General features: G+C 33.8%; 1 protein-coding gene across 17 annotated transcripts in view; it reads right to left on the reverse strand.

Annotated features, from left to right (window-relative positions):
• Positions 1 to 20,930, reverse strand: part of RhoGAP19D (Rho GTPase activating protein at 19D) — a 554,578-nt gene that overhangs the window by 204,979 nt on the left and 328,669 nt on the right. For all 17 annotated transcript variants that reach the window (XM_069821517.1, XM_069821525.1, XM_069821534.1 and 14 more), the window contains exon 2: positions 1,515 to 1,634. Coding sequence is in view for 14 of the 17 variants with exons in the window: in XM_069821482.1 (XP_069677583.1) it covers positions 1,515 to 1,634 (120 nt within the window). In the remaining 3 variants the exon portion in view is untranslated. The remainder of the gene's footprint in view (positions 1 to 1,514; positions 1,635 to 20,930) is intronic.

Here is a 20,930-nt window from a genome sequence, read left to right on the forward strand (position 1 = left end):
TACATGCAAAATGGAAGTTGCGGACAATATCTTTGGACATAAGATGAACTCCGAAACAAAAACATCTCAATCGTAAGAGTTTGAAATGGAATCAAACTCTCCGAAGGGTCCTAAATTTGACTAAAAATTCCATTTGAAGGGAAATTATTGACTTAGAAGCGAATGGAATTTTTATCCTGATGTCTGGCCTAGGGCCTTTCTCAAAGTGTGAATCCGTTTCAATTGATTACGATTGAATATGGACTTAATGGATTTTATTTCGAAACTCCTCATACGCAAATTCACGTTTTTTGTCGATGATAAATAATTTACCAAAGAATTTAGTATTTATATACTGGTAAATAACCGCACATTTCGATTAAAAATTTCTTTGAATGCATATATCAATACTTATAAAAAAAATTTATACATTTACTGTCATTTCAGTTTGTTAAAATCCAGATATAATAAGAAAATAATATTTTGTTTAATGGTAATAGTTATTCGAATAAAATTCGTAACTGGATGTTTCGTAAATTTGGCAACCCTCACGTTTTCACTTTATGTATTGTGTGGGTCCCTGTAAAGTCTTGTGGCGCACAAATGGACTATGTACTATACAAAACATTCTTCAGAGCGACAGATACTGAAGTCTGATATATATATATATATATATATATATATATATATATATATATATATATATATAATAACAACAACAAAAATAAGTCCATACCTGTGGAGTAACGGTCAGCGCGTCTGGCCGCGAAACCAGGTGGCCCGGGTTCGAATCCCGGCCGGGGCAAGTTACCTGGTTGAGGTTTTTTCCGGGGTTTTTCCCTCAACCCAATACGAGCAAATGCTGGGTAACTTTCGGTGCTGGACCCAGGACTCATTATCACCTTCATTTCATTCAGACGCTAAATAACCGAGATGTTGATACAGCGTCGTAAAATAACCCGATATAATAATAATAATAATAATAATAATAATAATAATATCACCATAACCATGGATCACACCAATCTAGGTCCGTTCTGTCTTCTAAAATCTTGTATGTTCAATGCAGTTGTCCTACACTCTTTTTTTGTTTATGGTAGTACGAAACTAAGGATTACACTCAGTTATATGTTCTTTGTACTTTATTATTATGTTATAATTTAATTTAAATTCAATACAGGCTTATTCAGATATCTTCCAACCTGTATGTACACTGCAATGGGTATATACCCGGTGGCAGTGGTAACTAATTACACTCAGTTATATGTTCTTTCCAATCTGATTTGTACTTTATTATTATGTTATAATTTAATTTAAATTCAATACAGGCCTATTCAGATATCTACTATTTTTTGTATATATCTGGTCCCTTCTTAAATAGTCTGCTACTACTCTCAGATATTTTATCTGTGCAGCTATAAAAAAAAAACAACAGGAAAACAAGAATATTCCTGCAGTCGTTCTGTAAAGTTTCTGTAGTATTCTGTATAGTTATGTCAATACTATACTGAACAATTATAGTTTATATTACTTACAGTATAGGATTCGGGAGGATAGACAATGAAGTGGCGCAGTGTAAAACCGAAGCCATTGTTGTCACATCTTCTAAGAAACAGACTTCTCGGGCCCCTGGACCATCCTTCCTGCCTCTCCCTCTGTAACAAAATGAAACAAAATGTTAAAACAAAATAAATAAAGTGATTTATCATATTATAGGTTATAGAATGTCGATATGCACTACCGGTACACGTCGTAGCAACAACTTAATTTTTAGGTAGCAATAGCAATTATAGTTACAATACAGCTATTCTGTAGTTGCAAGAGACACGAAGTCATTCTCTGCGGACACACACACACACTACAATTTAATTTAGGACTAGATTATAGATTGAATTTCACACTTAAGAACGATTAATATTACATTCTACATACACTGGCATTTGCAGAAAATAAACATAATATGCACACAGGTTCCGCGAGCCAGCTGTAACGGTTCAGGGTATCACAGTGCTAACCACACGTTAATCTCGTACTGGTTTGATTACCTTTCACCTTTACTGAGGTGTGTGGACGTGAAGCAAGCAATAGGAGTAGACTATTATTATTATTATTATTATTATTATTATTATTATTATTATACACACGCATTGCACAATATCCATGTGATATTGTCGGCCTGGTTGGCGCAGTTGGTATAGCGCTGGCCTTCTATGCCCGAGGGTGCGGGTTCGATCCCGGGCCAGGTCGATGGAATTTAAGTGTTCTGATATAACCTCCGCAGTCGTTAAATAAAACAACATTTTTTCCCCCATGTGATATTACGATGTGAAAGTTGGGAAAATTCACACTGACTGTGAAAATCTGGCAACGCTGCAGCCATGGTACCTCAGTTACATCCAACCCTCTGAACCAAGTCATTAGATTATAAAGTGAAGGAATACGTACTGTCCGTTACTCAGGAGAAGACGAGGGGCAAGAATGTGACCTTCTTGACTATCGCTGTTGATTATTATAAACATCGCTCAGATAAGCATCCCAGTATCCAGGTTATTACTCGTGCAGGAAACATGAGTAACAATGCGTATGGAAATTAAAGCTAAGTTGAACAGAAGGAGACCTAATGTTTCCGCTTACTACAGTACAAAATATTGACGTGTTGCCGTACGTTATCTGTTCACATCCCTTCCCCCTCAGTCCGCTCTCGTCTTCTCCTGAGTCACCGACAGTACTGCTATTACGGCTTAATCCGTAACACATAATAGTGTAACCATGCGAATGTCATATTGTCAGTTTTACCGTTAAAATGTAATGTATTCATCACCACCACCACCACCACCACCACCTCCTCCTCCACCACTTTTTGTTACTGTTTGTATTTGTTGCACAGAGTGATTAAAAAGAATGGTGCAAAAATAAATACCTCTAGCGAGAGTAACTACAATGGTAAAATACCAATTATTCAAAATAGTGAAAGCGGTAGGTATCAAGTTTTATTGTGTGTTTGTTAGTTCACCACCAGAGACGCAGCGTAGTGCTACACAAGGTAGCGACATCGAAACAAACACGAGGAGTTCGCATCATGGAATTCTCACCAACGAGGAACAGTTGTGACAGTACAGTGAAACTTTAGGATTGAATTTTGGTAAGAAGGCACCATATAGAAACTGTACTGCGCGCTGGGTGAGGTAATTCGAAACTAGTGGCTGTTTATGTCCTAGGAAATGTCCGGTCCGTTCACAGGCTTCGGAAGTACAGTAAACAGGATACGAGTTGTGTTCGAACGTAGTCCTAGCAAGTCAACAAGGCGTGCTAGTAAGTAACTACAGCTGTCCTAATCCAAGGTATGGCGTATCTTATGGCAGCAGTAATAATACCCTCCCAGAATGTTGGATCGGCATGCAGGATACGACTAGAGTTGCCAACTATTTTTGTAGAAAATACGAGAGATTAAGTGGTCTACAATGTTTCACAAAGAAAACTGACAAATTATTCAATTCAGTTAGCGGTACTAAAACCAATTCTACATTTTGGCAGTTACGCTCAAATTAAGAGTATTTTGAGACATTTTGCCTCGTGTAATAATTCTAAACAAATTATAAAAATTCCCTACATGAGTATTTGAAGTTGATTGTGATTTGCAGCTCTGATTTGATTAGATTGTCGCACTCCTTTGTCGAACATCTGTTCACTTACAGTACTGTTCATAAGAAAAAAACACTCTTTGATGAGCTTTGCTGCCTGGTATGCTTACAACACATCTCACTATTTTCTTTCTAATTTGTAACTCTATTGTTTGATTTTAAACTAGTGAGCCCTGAAACTATTTCTGGCAAGTATTACCTTCTACAGAGACTGCACATTTCAGAGCATCTCTGGAACAACAGAATCCATCACATAAATCACTTTCAACCACGCAAAAAATTAATGATTCAAATAAATTTTTACATTATGCAAAAATAAGAAAGAAAAAGACTCGAACAGAAGGAAAATACGGGAGTCAGGAGATTGTTAAAAATTAGGGCTAAATAGGGAGATCCCGGGAAATACGGGAGAGTTTGCAAACCTAGATACGACTCACCAATGGCACGCTGGCCCCCGCGATCGCCAGACTTAACCCGCGACTTCCTTTCTGTGAAGGTATGCCAAAAACTCCCTCTGTCTGTCGCCCCCATGGCGCATAACTTGAACGACCTGAGACGACGCATCACAAAGCAGTCAATAACCGAGGACATGATGGTATGAGTCTGGACAGAACTGGAGTACCGTCTCGATATCTGTCGTGTCACCAACGGGGCTCAAATCGAGCTTTTGTAGTGGATAGGTAAAATTTGGACGTTAATGCGTCTTTTCATGCTAATACAGTTGTGTTAAGTTCGTTCAGTCATGAATAAACCAGGTTTACTTTTGAACAATCCTTTTTTAATCAACTTGTATTATGTGCTATCTGGTAGGATGGAAAAGAAGGTCCTATGATCTTAATTCTGTCAGATTAAATCTATGATAATATTAAAAAAAATACTATTCATGGTCTGCAGCGTTACTACATGTTGCGTTTAATTGTCTCGAAAGACTCAAAATTCTCAACAGATTTGTCGTATCAAAACCACTGCGACACAATTTGTTCGTATTTGTCTGATTTATAATTCGTGTGAATTAATGTAATACATTCCACTCTATCTTTGTTGGTAAAGATATCATTATCGAAGACATAATATCAAACTCTTTAAATAACAATGCCATGTAACTTAGCAATAACTGAATATTTCCTGGGCTTCGTGAAACATCAGGACACGAAGAATAGAAGATACAGTGAAGTCAGATGTAATTTATACAGTATGTTACACCTCTATCACACAGAGCCATAGTGGGCCAACCACCATTTATTAAAAACGGAGAAAGCAAGGGTTAAAGTTAAGTGAATACCATAGTTCAATGAAACTTGACATATCATTTAGTTTTAATGTGAATACTTTTTATTACTTGCTATATGTTTCCATTGAATTATGGTAATAACTTCATTTTAACCCTTGTTTTCTACGGTTTTAGTAAATGGCGCTTGGCCCACTATGGTTCTGAACCCTTCGATTCTCCTCGGGAAATTCAGTCACACAGTAACATACACCTCCACATTTCAAGGACTTCGGGAACAGCTTTAAAAGAATACTACCTTCAATTTAAATTCGTTACGGAATTGAAAAGCTTGTTCTCTGCTAGAATAGCACATAATGCATTTTTAATGGTGATACTATTTATCATTTAATAACTCTTCAAGAATGACAAATTGTTTAACTATATATGGAAGGCGGTAGTAACTGAAGATTGCTGAGCATGCTTATAAATACAGTGATGAATGGCAACTTATAAATAGCCAGTGATACGGGTTCAACATTGCCAAGAATCCAAATTTGGAGTTATTACATTAGTATGTCAAAATTTAACCATATACAAAAAGGTATAATGCGAAGTAATTAGTTTGAAGTCCGCTTATACATGAAAAGCAATAAAAATGATTTGCATATACCGTAACCAAACTTTTTTTTTTTTAATTTGCAGGTATGATTTCACTTCCATTTATCTTATACACACACGCACACGAACGCACACACTCACTAAAGCAGGTCTAAACTGAAACTGAATGACGATGACGGTTTCAGCCGTTATTAGCTCTAATGTTCTCTGATATAAAACAATACATTTCAAGAATATACTAGGCCTATATGAATCGATAATCTCTAAAGTAACTATGGTTATGAGTTCTAAACCCGTATAAGGCAATCGTCAATGTGTAAGTTATGCGTTTAAAAAGTGATAGGTATATAAAATTTGAGTTATGGCTCTATAAACGTCATAAAAACACGAATCCTTTAATTACACTAAATAACCAATAACTTAATCATAGTCCAATACTAAAATATGTTAACTTCAAAATATTATTTACCGAACGCTCCTTCAATCATTTACTTTCGGGAGACTTTCACAAACTTCATCGTTACAATTTCTATTAAAATATTAATAGGTATGTTTAAGATTTCGTTATAAAGAAGGACAGATCATAAAGCCTCGACTTACTGTAACTAAATAACATGGACATTCTTTCTCAAATACAAAATTGAGGTTATTCCTAAAATATTACATGAGACATGTAGTGGACAAAGCAATTAAGTTATTAGTGTGGTGATTTGTCTGAATATGTCTATTTTCTCTAACATTATATATTTTCCTCATTCATTTTCAGAGAGAGGCAGAGGGCTTGTTCGCACTCTCATACTATTTCTCTCATTGGCTAGCACCGTAAAGCTGTAATTAAAATACTTAAATAATCTATTAAATATTATAAAACAAAATGTTAAATATAAATAATTTTACTGCTAAGTCCTGAACAATAAATAAATAAATAAATAAATATATATATAAATAAAATAAATAAATAAATAGATAAATAATTAGATAGACAGATAAATAGATACATATATAAATAGATACATAGATAAATAAATAGATAGATAAATAAACAGATAAATAAATAGACAGATAAATAAACAGATAGATAGATAAATAGATAAATAAATAAATGTATATATAAATAAATAAATAGATAAATAAATGAATAAATAAAAAGATAGGCAGAGACAAATAAATAGATAAACAAATAAATAAGTAAATAAATAAATACATAAATAAATAAACGAACACACGAACGAACGTACAAACAAACAAACAAACAAATCGTCGACTTACAAGCAAAACACATTAAGTCAAAAATATTACCTCTGAGAAAAAGGAGTTTTGAAAGCTCTTAACAAAAGTGAATCTTCAAAATATTATTTTTAGTAAGTTGTTTCTCTTTATGTGTATTTATATAATTTTCCAATTCTAAGTTTATATGCATAAATTATGTACACTATATACGGTACGCATTTTTCTCAGAAGCAGGCTAATATTTTTACTTAATATGTTTTGCTTATAAAACCGACAAATTAAATAAATAAATAAATAAATAAATAAATAAATAAATAAATAAATAAATAAATAAATAAATAAATAAATAAAATAAATAATTAACCCAGCATTGTAATGAATGAGTAGCAAAATCCGGTTTCGTAAACAATATGTAACGGTTTGGAATGTTATCTTCATCACACGTTGCTTCCGTACTATTTGGGTGACGATTCACCTGAGAAATGTGGACGTACGGACAACAGTTGGCTGGTCGGTCTTGGCTATCCACAGGCTGCGGCGCCAATATTATTATTATTATTATTATTATTATTATTATTAGTGGCCAATTACAATGAACACGGAAAGGCCATAATGGCTTAGACTGTCACACTCTCATGGCTATGCTATGATGATGACAGCGCTAGTGTCAAAATTTGCAATAAACTCAACGAAATCATTTTACGGCCTAAAATTCACAGAACAGTCTGAGGAAAGGAATAAAAATAAATATTACATCTACGACTGATGTCACAGCTATTTAGCAAACATAACGTTATGTAATGCGCGAGACAAAATATCTGATTACGTAGATATGTGAAGATCTCTTTCCCTTAGCATATTAAATTCACTTTTTACTTCAACAGAACTAGTTAATATGTCAAGTGCTTGAAAGCAATGCGAAGGCAATCTCAATAGTAGATTGATAATTATAGGTTTCATTAGCAGCGCTGTATAATTGAGTAGTAGAAGAAAAACAAAAGCCAAAGTACTGCCTATCCAGTGGTCTGATATAAGACATGTGATGTCATACAAAATTCTCTATAGTTAGCAAAGTAACAGGATAGGGATATGAAGCCTAATTATTGTCTGGCATTCATACATGTGCCTCTCATTTTTACGACACAAATAATTGCTTTCGAACAGAAACTGTTTAATGGGAAGACAACACACCCCTCTGTCAAATTTGGATCACAATCAAGAGAATAAGTTTTTTATATCTTCAACTTTAAAAAGAAAACAATAATAAACTAGTTACCTACATACTAACATATGGTGCTAAGAAAGGATTACACACTTTGTACAGTAGTAGCAAAAAAAAAAAAAAACCGGACCGACCCTTGTAGCTGATTTCAGAGCCTTGTTCACTCGACAGCACGATAGACGGGTAACTAAGACTTTCGTGGTTCGAAACTGGGAAGGAAACTTTTTTCTGTTCCTTATTCAAATTTATTTCCAATACTTTTCGATTGTAGCGATATTTTACTACTTAATTAACTTATTATTCCCAGAACATGAATTTTACCAGCAATCGAAAAGTATTGGGAATATCTGAATAAGGAACAAAAAAAAGTTTCCTTCCCAGGCAGGATTCGAACCACGAAAGTCTTAGTTACCAGTCTATCGTGCTCTGGAGTCAACAAGGCTCTGAAATCAGCTACAAGGGTCGGTCCGGTTTTTTTGCCACCACTGTACATAAACAGTATTAATGAAAATGCTAATAAAAACTCCCAGCAAAGTGTTAGCAACACATATACTATAATACCGGTACTATCGCTTTTATTTCAATGGAGCACGATAGGAGGCGTCAGACGGCGATGACGACGACGACGACGACACTGAACATTGGTTGGACAGGATCTTGAAAAAATTAATAAGGTATTTTAAAAACAATTTTATAGAAACGGGCAAAAAAATTGAATTTTTTTTTAAACATTTTTTACATTCCGGGACAAATACAACTCAATCCAAGACACAAGACACAGCATTAAAATCCAGAACAATCCTCGAAAAACCAGGAAGTCTGGCAACCTTGATTGAAACGCACTTAATTAGAAAGATATTTGCATAGAAAACGTTAGAAGCTGCCAATTACTAATCACAATTATTGGACTCCTCATTAAACCATACATAAACAAAAAAAAAAAACAAAAACAAAACAAAACAAAAAAAAACAAAGAACAGCTTGTAATTTGTTTTTGTCAAGTTTCTTTAGATAAATACACGCTTTAACATCTGTGGTCATATCGCGTGTTTAGGATCTGCGGATATAGGCCTACCAGTAGGCCGTTTTTTACTATTGTGGAGTTCCTATTTCTATTGTGGTTTGTACATGGTTTGTTTGTGTTCATATAACTGATTATAGATTTTGATTAATGTTTATGATACTGGTGATTGAGGCGGTGATGAATCATGGCATGTAAATTTCCAATCCGGCATTTGCCTTTGTGATTAAGGGAAACCATTAAAAACTCCAGTCAGATTGGTCGGCCATGGGGTTCGATCTCGGGACCTCCCGAATGCGAGTCTCAAACGTTACCGTCTCAGCCAAATCGCTCGGTTATGATTGTTGACTTTTATAACAAAAAGTTAATCCGTTGCGCGGAAGCCCAGGGAGCTGCTGGCCTCGCGTCCACGTAACTCAGTAGAGGTGAACAATCATTCAACCAGTAAGGTGATAAAGTGTGGTTAGAACGATGAATTCTCCAGCCTTCATAGCTGGGTTGCGAAACTGGATTTCGTTACCCACCGTACCTTTTAAATTCATCATTATGTTGGCTGGGCATCGATCCCATACAGTGGCCGAAATTTCATGAGAAAATTTTATTTACTCATGAGGATTCGAACTAGAGCATTTCATACAGCTAATCCAAGGATTCCGCCTTGGACTCACAATTACGAAGCGGAACTGATTTATAGGCTTCATAATGGCAATCGGAACTGAATTTTTGGAATGCCCGACATACATACATACATACATACATACATACATACATACATACATACATACATACATACATACATTACTTTGCACGAATTACGGTACATAAACATACTTTACAAATATGCACACACTTCTGGGTAACAATCGTGGAGTAATGGTAGAATGTGATAGTTTGTTAAACGCTAGTACTCCGGTAAGACTGTAATTAATATGAGGAACAAAATACAATATTGTAATATTTTATTGTGCCTATAATTTTTAACATTTTATTACGAAGTTACCTGTTTCACAGTGATTCGATCTTAATTATTTTCAGAAGTTGAAGATGAATAAGAAATAAAGAAACAGTATAATATCAGCACAAACCGAACTTTTAAAAGCTGCTAACGTTTGACTTGTGTTTCATTTAAAATTGTGTTGACATTTCTTTCTTTATAAGGTAAATATAAAACACCACATTTTCACTATAGAAGTAACAAATATTTTATAAATATAATAAGTTACATAATTGCAAAACACACTCACTTTGAAGTGGTGAAATGAACCAGTCATATTTTCGCCCTGCCCTTCGCGCTTGCATCGATCTGCAGTTGTTTTTATCATGAGAGATTCCCCAGAGGGCGACACCGTCTCGGAAGCAATTCGCTGTCTCTGTTCAAGTGTTTGTCCTTGCGCCGTTACTGTGGTGTCACAAGTCGGTTAAGGTGGGGAAATTTCCCTGCCTTTCGGCAACATATTGCAAGCGTCCCAATATAGTTTACATTTATTCTTCATTCCAGTCAGTGTCATAATCCTTCTCCCACAACACGTTAATGAAAACACTTACGAAGTACACCTAACATTCACGAAAATAAACATTTCGTTGGTAGGCTACAAATAATTTGAGTAGGGATTAAACCTGCATTAAAATATGATCAGAGGAAGAAAAGAAACAAAGGCGTATCGCAACAAATCAATACCTTTATCATGTTACGAATGAATGATATTCTCGTTTATAGTCTGTGTTTCAGAACTATTATTCAGAACCTAAAGAAATGGCTAAACTACATAGGTCTATATGGACCCAAATAAAGAGTGACAAGGGATTTAGGAACAGGTTATAATCTTTATAATTTCGTGAAACGTTGAACTCGGTGTGCTGTCTTAATTATCATTACTGCACAAATACAGTGCTGCACACTAATTGCTGCTATGCCCTAATACAGTCCCACCCTCGATACAACGATTTTCTGGTGGCTAAGAAAATTGTATTGTTATATCAGGGTTATTGCTGTATTGACGGGTTATGAAGATTTGCCGAATTTATATATTGAAAGAGAATATAGTAGAAATAAGTATAAAACAATTTTACATACTATGAAATAACATTTACTCTCCATTTGAGTACATTAAGGGGTTAGGTACAGCTTACAGCAGTAAAATTTTGAAAATATTCAACATTTGTTTCCTCCATTACTGTATCTTGTACAATAATGAAAATTAGTATGTGTAAAACACTGTCCTTCTGTTTTATATGAAAAAAAAAATGTTTACGATTTGAAAAAAAAATCATTTCCTTTTTTTTTTTTTTTTTTTTTTTTTCAAAATTAATTTCACTGTGCAGTGATGAAGCGTTTTTCACATAACTCAAAAACTATTCAACATTCTGTGATGGATTTTTTTTGTGTTTATTTATACATGTCATATCTACAATATGATGCAAGATCACTTCTCTACCTTTGATAGATTGTCTGATACAAAATAAATTCATTACAAAAATTGTCAAATATCAGTGTTTTCTTCTAACACAAAATAAAAAAAAAATATTATTTATTAAGGAATGTAGTTGAAAGAACATGAAAAAATTAACAAGTTTATGAGTTATGAGGGAAACGCTTCATCACTGCACAATGAACTACCATCATTATGAATGTTAAAAAAAATATAAATAAACAATTTTTTCTATTTGTTAAATATTTTTTTATATAGCAGAAGGACAGTGTTTTACACATACCAATTTTCATTATTGTACAAGATACAGTAATGGAGGGGAAAAATTTTGAATATTTCCAAAAATTTTACTGCTGTAAGCTGTACCTAACCCCTTAATGGAAAACATTTTACACTAACACATAAAATATTTTATGTCTGGGCCCTGAAATATCCTTCAAGTCAAGCAATTACGAAAACCGAACCTTTTAGATTGTTCAAACCAAAAAGATCGTACAAATTTACGAGTGTGTACTCCAAAGGCATGCTAGTTTTCTCCTCCACTGTTTTAGACCTGCATTAATTGTAAAAACAAGGAACAGAACTTGAAATCTGGCCTAATCTGGACTGCTCATTTTATTTACGTTACTTTCAAGACTCTTCATCCTTGTCGGCACCCCTCCAGGAGGGCGCACCCCGCTGGTTCAAAAATGATGTCCTACGGTGAGAGACACAGTACAAGGAAATAGTACGTAATACGGCTACTTATTTCCAAGTAACCTTTAACCTGGTTCACACCCTTCACGGAGGTAATGGAAGCATATAAAGCTGCAAATGGACGCGTACAAATGCTTACCTCATACAGACGGCCCAAGGCTCGATTATACATGGAAGAATTTTAAATGCATTGCACTCTTAGCGACTCAAGCCCATAATTAGAGGTTTGGTTAGAAATAAAATTGCCACATATCACAAAACCAACTGCAACGCGACAGAGAGCAAGACTCAGCGATAATAACTCTTGACGGCACACAGCAGTGATGGACTCAACTACTCATTTTATTCTCTAAATTGCGTTACCAGTAGGAAACGAAATGTTGAGAGCTCCACCCATCGTACGGACTTGGATATATTTTATGATGGAGAAATAAAACAAAAAGAAAAACGTTCAAGTAATAACATCAATGACGCAGATTTCACGATTTCAAGTTTTTGTTGGATGAACGTTGATGAATCACCAAAGAGTTGCGTAATTCAGACAATCATGTAGTCTACGCTGCAGACCAAAGTTCCCTAAATAGATTCTTCCTCATATATGATTATAATGAAGATCATGATGACAAACACCTCCAAAACTCAGTGTATGGACTCATTATTCTGTAAAAGTTGGTTCAATACCCGGCGCTGGCTGAAATGATACTTGTGGTGGACAAGATGAATGAATGATATTGCTTCCCAATGCCCCCCCCCATTTCCCTCAACTCTACATATGTCTTTCTACAAACACTCTCCATTACCTCTGATTGAGGTTCTGGCTGATATGAACATATATTATCAGGCAGTAGGGTAAAGCTGCCTATTTCCGTGATACTCCTAATCCCGTGACACTTTTTAAAATTGAATGTCAGTCAAAGCTTTGCCGTTCGATCATAGCGCCAGATATCTTTCTCGAAACAGTGCATCTTTCGTCTACTTTTGAGACATCGGTGAACTTCATAGCAAGATATCCAATCCCGTCACATTCAGTGAAAAAAACGTATCAAGGAATTAGGAAACTTTACCCTACATCTCACTTAACGATCAGAAGAAGAACAATAAATTTGTTTGTATATATCAGAAGTCTGATTGGAATAGGCTAATCTATAAATGAAAGAAAGCCGTGGGATCCAATAAATCTGACACAATGAGTAGAATGTGATATGCTCAATTACATTGCTGCATTTTCAGCATTCTTACGTGAAAGGGAACTGAAAAGATCTTGAAATATACGACAAACCAAACTCAAACTCAAAGACCTACCAATTATTACCCAATTGCAGATATTTACAGACTATAATATTAGCCTAATTATAGTCAGCGATGTATGCAATGGAGGGGGGAAGAACTATCCACCTTACCCCATTATCTCATGGCTTACTTGCGTCATGAATGATCTTATTAGTATGAGTGATGCCTTATTATGAGGTTCAAACTTGTCTTCGGACAGTTCACTAAAACTTAACAGCAACAGCACTCTCCATTTATAGTAGAATAGACCTGATTTCAAAGGATTTCGCCGATAACTCTTGCTGTATCAACACTATCGTTATCGGTATAGTCGCCATGTTAGCTCAGCTGACAGCTTATGGTAACCGCGGACCCATGTTCACATCTCGGTAACAGAGGAGTTATATTTATGGTGGTCAAAGTCAAGGTTTTGAGGGTTTTTCTAGAGATTCTACCGTTTTACCTTCGTATTTCTACCAACACACGCCACAATTTTCCTTTCTTTATCATCTCTGCATCGAAAAATATGGTAATTCCTATGTTTGCGTGACGTAAAACCGCCAATCGCAACAAAAGATATTACTCGCGCTTTGCTCAAAGAAGGCAGTGCTGGTAAGTTCTAGACCAGTGGCATTCAATATGTTTGCTAGCGTATCCCCAAACTTCATTGCAATTATGTAAGAAATAACAAAACACTATGATTGGTGTTTTACGTAAAATAAATAAATAAATAAATAAATAAATAAATAAATAAATAAATAAATAAATAAATAAATAAATATTATTATTATATACGGTAGTTACTGATGCAATAATAATAGTAATTATGTAAAATATTAAAGCAAAGTAAAACAAGAGTTGTCATTGTAAAAGAAAATACGTCAACTGCAATAATTATTAACAAGTATAATAAAATAATAATATGTCAGCATTTTTACATGCGTAATCAGTTGGATGCGTACCCTTTGAGAAGCCCCTTGTAAAGCTGGGGATAGACGTCAGGGCTATAGCCCTGGGTAGACGTACCATAGATTGAATACAACTGTTCTAGATGACTCATAGTTTTGTGTACGAGGAAACGCACCGAAGCCTCTCAGGTTCCTGGTTGTCTGACAAGTTCGTCGTTATCACCAACGCTTTACAATGTATCCACGGACCATATTCTACAATAATCAAGTGAAACAATGATTTTTACCGTCATTTTTTGCTTATCGATTTTGACGTTTAATAATAATAATAATAATAATAATAATAATAATAATAATAATAATAATAATAATAATAATAATAATAATAATAATAACAATAATAATAAAATTATTATTAGGCCTATTATTATTATTATTATTGTTATTATAAAACGTCAAAAACAATAAGCTAAAAATGACGGTAAAATAATTTTCAGGAAAATTTTCATCACTAACTGCAAACCGATAAGTATGGGTTATGATGAGTAACGAAACGTAATCAAAATATAGCATTAGACTATAAAGGATAGGAATGCTGTGTTGATTGAAAACAACATTAACTACAACGAATGCTGCTATGCGTATGCACGACATGGGGTTTACATTTCAACTAGGCATTAAATCCAAGCTTACACGAGTCCGTTTGCTGGACATAACAGCAAAGGGTCGCAGGTGGACGTGCAAATAGCTCGTCTGAAATCCACTGCACGGTGAGCACATACGTAGACACTATCATGCAAATCAACGCAGCACCCATAATGATATGCGCGCCCGAGTATGAAAAATCACGTATACTTATTAGCATAGCAAGCGGCATTCAGATGCAGGAATTTGACAACTAAATAGATTGTTCTATTCACATACTGGAGCGTCACAAAGGAGTTGCAAATGTGTGGTCCGTGACCTTGTCCACACATAAGTACTACGTAAATATAATTTGTTTATTGGATAATGCCATTTAAACAAGTCATAAATCAGGCCACTTTAAGAAATAGACCATCAGCTCAAACGGAAGTAACATCATTACTTTCAATCTACTTTGAACTCTTTCTCAATCTGCTGGCCCGGCACTCTTGCCCAAATTAAGAGCAGACAACAATGACCTTCCCCTTCTCGGTTTGAACTCAATGTATTAAACAAGTAGTCTCTATAAAATGCATCGTAAACCTCCATTTATTAACATATACGCATATTAATTACTTACAATTCATTTTTTTTTTCAGATGAATCAGTTCAAGATTATAAATTTATTTTAAAGTTTCTCAATCATATGATTTATAGGTATATTTTTTAACTTTTAATGTATGTAAAAAATAATATTACTAATTATACAAGTATAGTAGATCTGCATCGCTATGAAACCAGAAATAATGATCAATTAAACGTACCACTTGTCAGGTTGCAAAAACAGAATCTAGCTATGTAATTACTGCAATAAAAGTATATAATAAAATACCAACAAATATAAAGGCACTTAATGAAACACAATTTAAGCTTCAGATTAAGAGATGGCTACAAAATAATACCTTTTATAATATGAATGAATTTTTGGAAAATGATGCAGTATTTTAGTTAAATTTTATTATTTTTTAAATCTTTTAATATTTTAAATATTGACACATTGTTTTTTATATTATTACATTGACGAGGCCTCTTGTACTCTTGTACCTTCAGGCAAATAAAGAATATGAATATGAATATTCTTTTGCAAATTTATTATTTGCTAATACATCTTACAGAAGAAAATTTATGAACGTTTTCGCCTACACGGCATCATCAGATATTCAAAATATTACAACAAAATCTAAACGTAAGTCAATAATATATTCATCGTAATAAGCGTAACAATGATTTAAATAATTTATCATGAGTTATATCATGGAACATATAACTTATATGTAGGGGAGAGTCGAGCAGTATCGGACATCGGGTAATATCGGACAGTGAGTTTCTTTCATCTACCACACGATGATAGTACCTGATTGACATGGTTACGTTTCTGTGATGTCGCATAGAGAAACGTAACCATGTCAATCAGGTACTACCATATGGTGGTAGATGAAAGAAACGCACTGTCCGATATTACCCGATGTCCGACACTACCCGACTCTCCCCTAATAAAATCTGATATTGGTGTGACAAATGCTCAATTTGACTGATTTGTGTAGTTTCGCCGACTTGCCGAAAAGTAAAAAATATAAAATATGAATGTAAATTACATAGATCTCATGTTAGATTTTTTTTAATGTCACTATTATATATGTATAAAATTGTTAAATTTGATAAAATTTAAAATAATATGTTGCATATAAGACATACACAATTACATTTTAATCGTAACATCAGTAATATTTGCATAATATCACGTAGAACCTGTCTCACACAGACATTAAGTACAAATATTTAAAATATTTTACATTTTTATCAATTTTAACAATTTATATATATAATAATGACATTCTACAAAATGTAACATGAGTTCTATGTAATTTACATTCATATTTTATATTTTTTACTTTTCGGCAAGCCGGCGAAACTACACAAATCAGTCAAATCGAGCATTTCTCACACCAATATCAGATTTTCTTACATATAACTCATGATCAATTATTTAAATCATTATTACGCTTATTAATGTGAATACCTAATTGACTTACGTTTAGATTTCGTTGTAACATTTTGAATATCTGATGATGCCGTATAGGCGAAAACGTTCATAAATTTTCTTCTGTAAGATGTATTTGCAAATGATAATTTGTAAAAAATGATAAATCATATGGCTGAGAAACTTTAAAATAAATTTATAACCATATTAATTAAGCTTTTATAGAGTAAAATATGTCTAAAAAGTTACAATTTTCAATAAAACCACCTAGAGTGCTAATTGTTAATTTATTTTTAGTTATTTGCCTGTTTTACTTGCAATTGTATTCCTTTTAGTGTAGAAGAGAATGCCTATTGACATCAACTCCGCGAAGATAAATAAATAAGTAAATAAATGAATATATAATAAATAACCAATAAGTAACAAATAAACACATAAATAGAGTGAAATGACATTGAAACAGTGAGGACAGTGCTATCACACTGGACTTTCAACCAGGTGGTCCGGGTTCGATTCCTGGCCAGACCCTCGACAAAGCAGACGTTGCAGAAGGTTGTCCTCAGAATATTCCCGTTTTCATTCATCATTCCGCTAACACTCTCCACCTTCCCCCACTTCATCCATTACCTGAAATGTTTGAAAATAGGCTGGGGGTAGTACGGGTTTCCGACGCTGTTAGGGTTTCAGATTCTACGGCTTACCAGGTAATTACTCATCCTGGAATGGAATCTTGCTGTCAGGGCTGAATCAGTATGGCCCACCTGTCAGCATCGGATTCACAAATTCCGCCCAGGCCACCTGTGGGACTGCCGCATATATGGCGCACAACTGACCACTGGAAATGCGAGGATTCGTCCCGGGTCCGGCAGTCGAAAAGCCAAGCCAAACATCATTGCAATTTCAATAAATCAATGTATCCTACTCCATCAAAATCCTTCTTCCCCTCCATACGCGCACATGTGCACCCTACATCACGGAAGTCCTAACGTATGTACGGCAGTTCGAAGAAACCCATTTACTCCCCACGGAATCGAATGGACAAACAGAGGTCCCACAGCTTTAGATCGAAATTCTGGGGAAAAAAATTGCACAGCGGTAAAAACTATTACAGAAAAGTGAATTCAACAAATCTATGTGCCAAATGAAAATACGTGCATTGATAAATACCTACTGTTACAGAAAAGTGAATTCAAAAATACTAGCTGCCAAACATAATCTGTTAGACATACTGGCTTGAAAAATGCTACGTTATATAAACTTTTTATGCTTGCAAATTAATTAATTTATTATTTATTAATAATTATGTATTATAGGCCTATATTTTTATAATTTTTACTAGTCCCACATCTCAAAGCTACAATGTAGATGAAAGATCTATGGAATACAACAAGTGAAATGAAATATATTATTTACTTTAATAACTTTTCTTCTGTGCTGATGATCAGGTTTCATCGGCATTCAGAAGATAGTTTGCAATTCTTTAGGCCTATATAATCTTAAAACTCTTCATAAATTAGCCTATAGATGCAAAGAGAAATGCCTGTCTTTAATGGCGAAGGCCCTATTTCTAGTAAGATATATCTTAATAAAAATATTACAAAAAAAAATCAAATATTCTTATTACTCTGACTATTCCATGTCACTCATGAATGAACCCGATCTGAAAAACAAAATTATTAAATTTGTTAACATTTTAGGCATTATGAATGCAATGATGAAGCCCTCAAACCTTAAAAAAAGAACAAGATTGAAATTATATAAAACTCTAGCCAGGTCAATTCCCTCTTAAACGAGGCCTAAATGTGAAGCGTGGATAATTACGAAAAATAATTAAATACGTCTAACAATAATGTAAATGATATTTGAGACATAAAGCAAGTTATAGCAAATGCCGCCACAAAAGAAATGATACTATAATAAAATGGAACCTGTATCAAATATATGAACACAAAGAAAGAATTGGATAAACTATGTTAATTTTCTCTGAGCATGAGAACACACTCTTTCAGGGGAGTGCTAGAATGTTGTAAATTTACAATTTATTTTTTTTTTCTGGCAATAAACATATCATTATTATTATTATTATTATTATTATTGTTATTATTATTATTATTATTATTATTATTATAACAGAATTACTAAAACGATCCCAAAACGACTCAATGCGTTACCATTCAAGAGGCAGACGATCAATCGGCCAACAGGCGAAGAGATGGATCGCGACCGCAACAGGCTACATGGCCCAACACTTTTCTGCACCTTACGGTATAACAGACACAGATTGGTATAAATTTTAATCATAATTTAACTTGAGCAGTTTATATAGGCCATTCGTTATCTCGCGAAACCTACCTGCGCATGAGGGGAAGAAGAAAGTGGACTGGGAAGCTTCCCTCCCTCGCAAAACGCATGCATTAGATTTCACGAGATAAAGAAAGGCCTATATTATAAACTATATATTGTATTCCAGCTAAATACATATCTATCCCATCTGCTAGTCGAAATTCAATGTCATAATTATGGAAAGTCGAAGGCAATGCTTATTAAATTTGAATTATAAGTCTAGCTAAAAGTTGTGTCATGCAAGTGCTCCAGTAGCGTTGTGAGGAATTTTGTTTTGCAATTAAAAAAAAAACATCGGAGTATTTTCGTCTATCACAAACCCTCCGTCTCTTTCATGGCGACAAAGTAAATATACATCATGGGAATCCCATCATAATATGTAGGTCAGGTTAAAAACACTTAATAATAATAATAATAATAATAATAATAATAATAATAATAATAATAATGTTTTATTTTCGCTGGCAGAGTTAAGGCCATAAGGCCTTCTCTTCCACTCAACCAGTCTTAATCAATACAATACATATTTAAATTACGAATATTTACACTACACTTAAAAGGTTCTCCAACAATATTCTTCAGTTAAGTTTTAACGACTAGTAGACTACATATTTATTTAAATTTAGATAAACCTATAAGGTAAAGTAGTAACTTAATTTATGAGCTAATTTAATTCAATCAATTATAATTAATTTGAGATTTGAGATAGCTAGTAAAATGATGAAAATTAATTTAATATAAACTTACTAGAACTATGTTACAGGGGGAAAAAACAATATATATAAATCTAAAATATATTTCTATAATGGGAATATTAATGTAATTGCCATTAGAGGTTTTGTAAATCTATTTAGAGAAATTGATGATAATAATAACAATGGACAGATGTTAGTTTCATTATATGTAATAAATATTAATCAGCAATTAATTTAAGTAAGAATTTATGTAACTTTGACCTAAATGAAGTTATTGTCCAACAACCCCTTACATCACTCGGTAGCGAGTTCCAATTTCTAGCAACTGAAACTGTATAAGATGAAGAATATAAAGATGTCCTTACTATAAAAAGAATAGACTAGATAAAATGCCGAAAGAGATGCCAGAACTTCCGATTCATACAAATACTCTTCCCACACTATTTCTAGCTTCGTTTCTCCTACTTCTTTTATTAGGTTATAATGAACGTGTTTTATATTTAATTTTCAGAAGGTAAAAAGTGGCATATTCAAAGCTGTAAGTTCAAATTGTTAAGAAGTATTTTCCGTAATATTTTCCGCTGTTTCTAAGTTTTATGGCTTTTGAATATACAGCATTGGAAGTCGTGTTTCCCAGAAATCGATATTCCATGTACACAAAATTCAATATACACGATAGAGAGCATTAAAATGAACAGAAACGAAAGCAACTTGCGTGTAGAATTCAAAATTACGAGACATAGCGTGTTACACGACAGTGATTAATCTTCCAGTCAATAAATATTCATATAACAATAATTATATTCAATCCACCTTCAGATGTAGAGCACCAATAATGGATACTTGAAATATGAATAACGAAAACAAAGGCCTATATTTTTCTTACAAAATGAGAGAATAAAAAATTGAAACATATCCGTGAATCAGATTAAATATCAAATACTTCAGTGTGACTTTTTACTACCTCGTCATACTGTAAGTATGAAGATAATGTTTTGTGATGC

The sequence above is a fragment of the Periplaneta americana genome, chromosome 1 (assembly GCF_040183065.1).
Source record: "Periplaneta americana isolate PAMFEO1 chromosome 1, P.americana_PAMFEO1_priV1, whole genome shotgun sequence".
Classification (NCBI taxonomy): Eukaryota; Metazoa; Arthropoda; class Insecta; order Blattodea; family Blattidae; genus Periplaneta; species Periplaneta americana.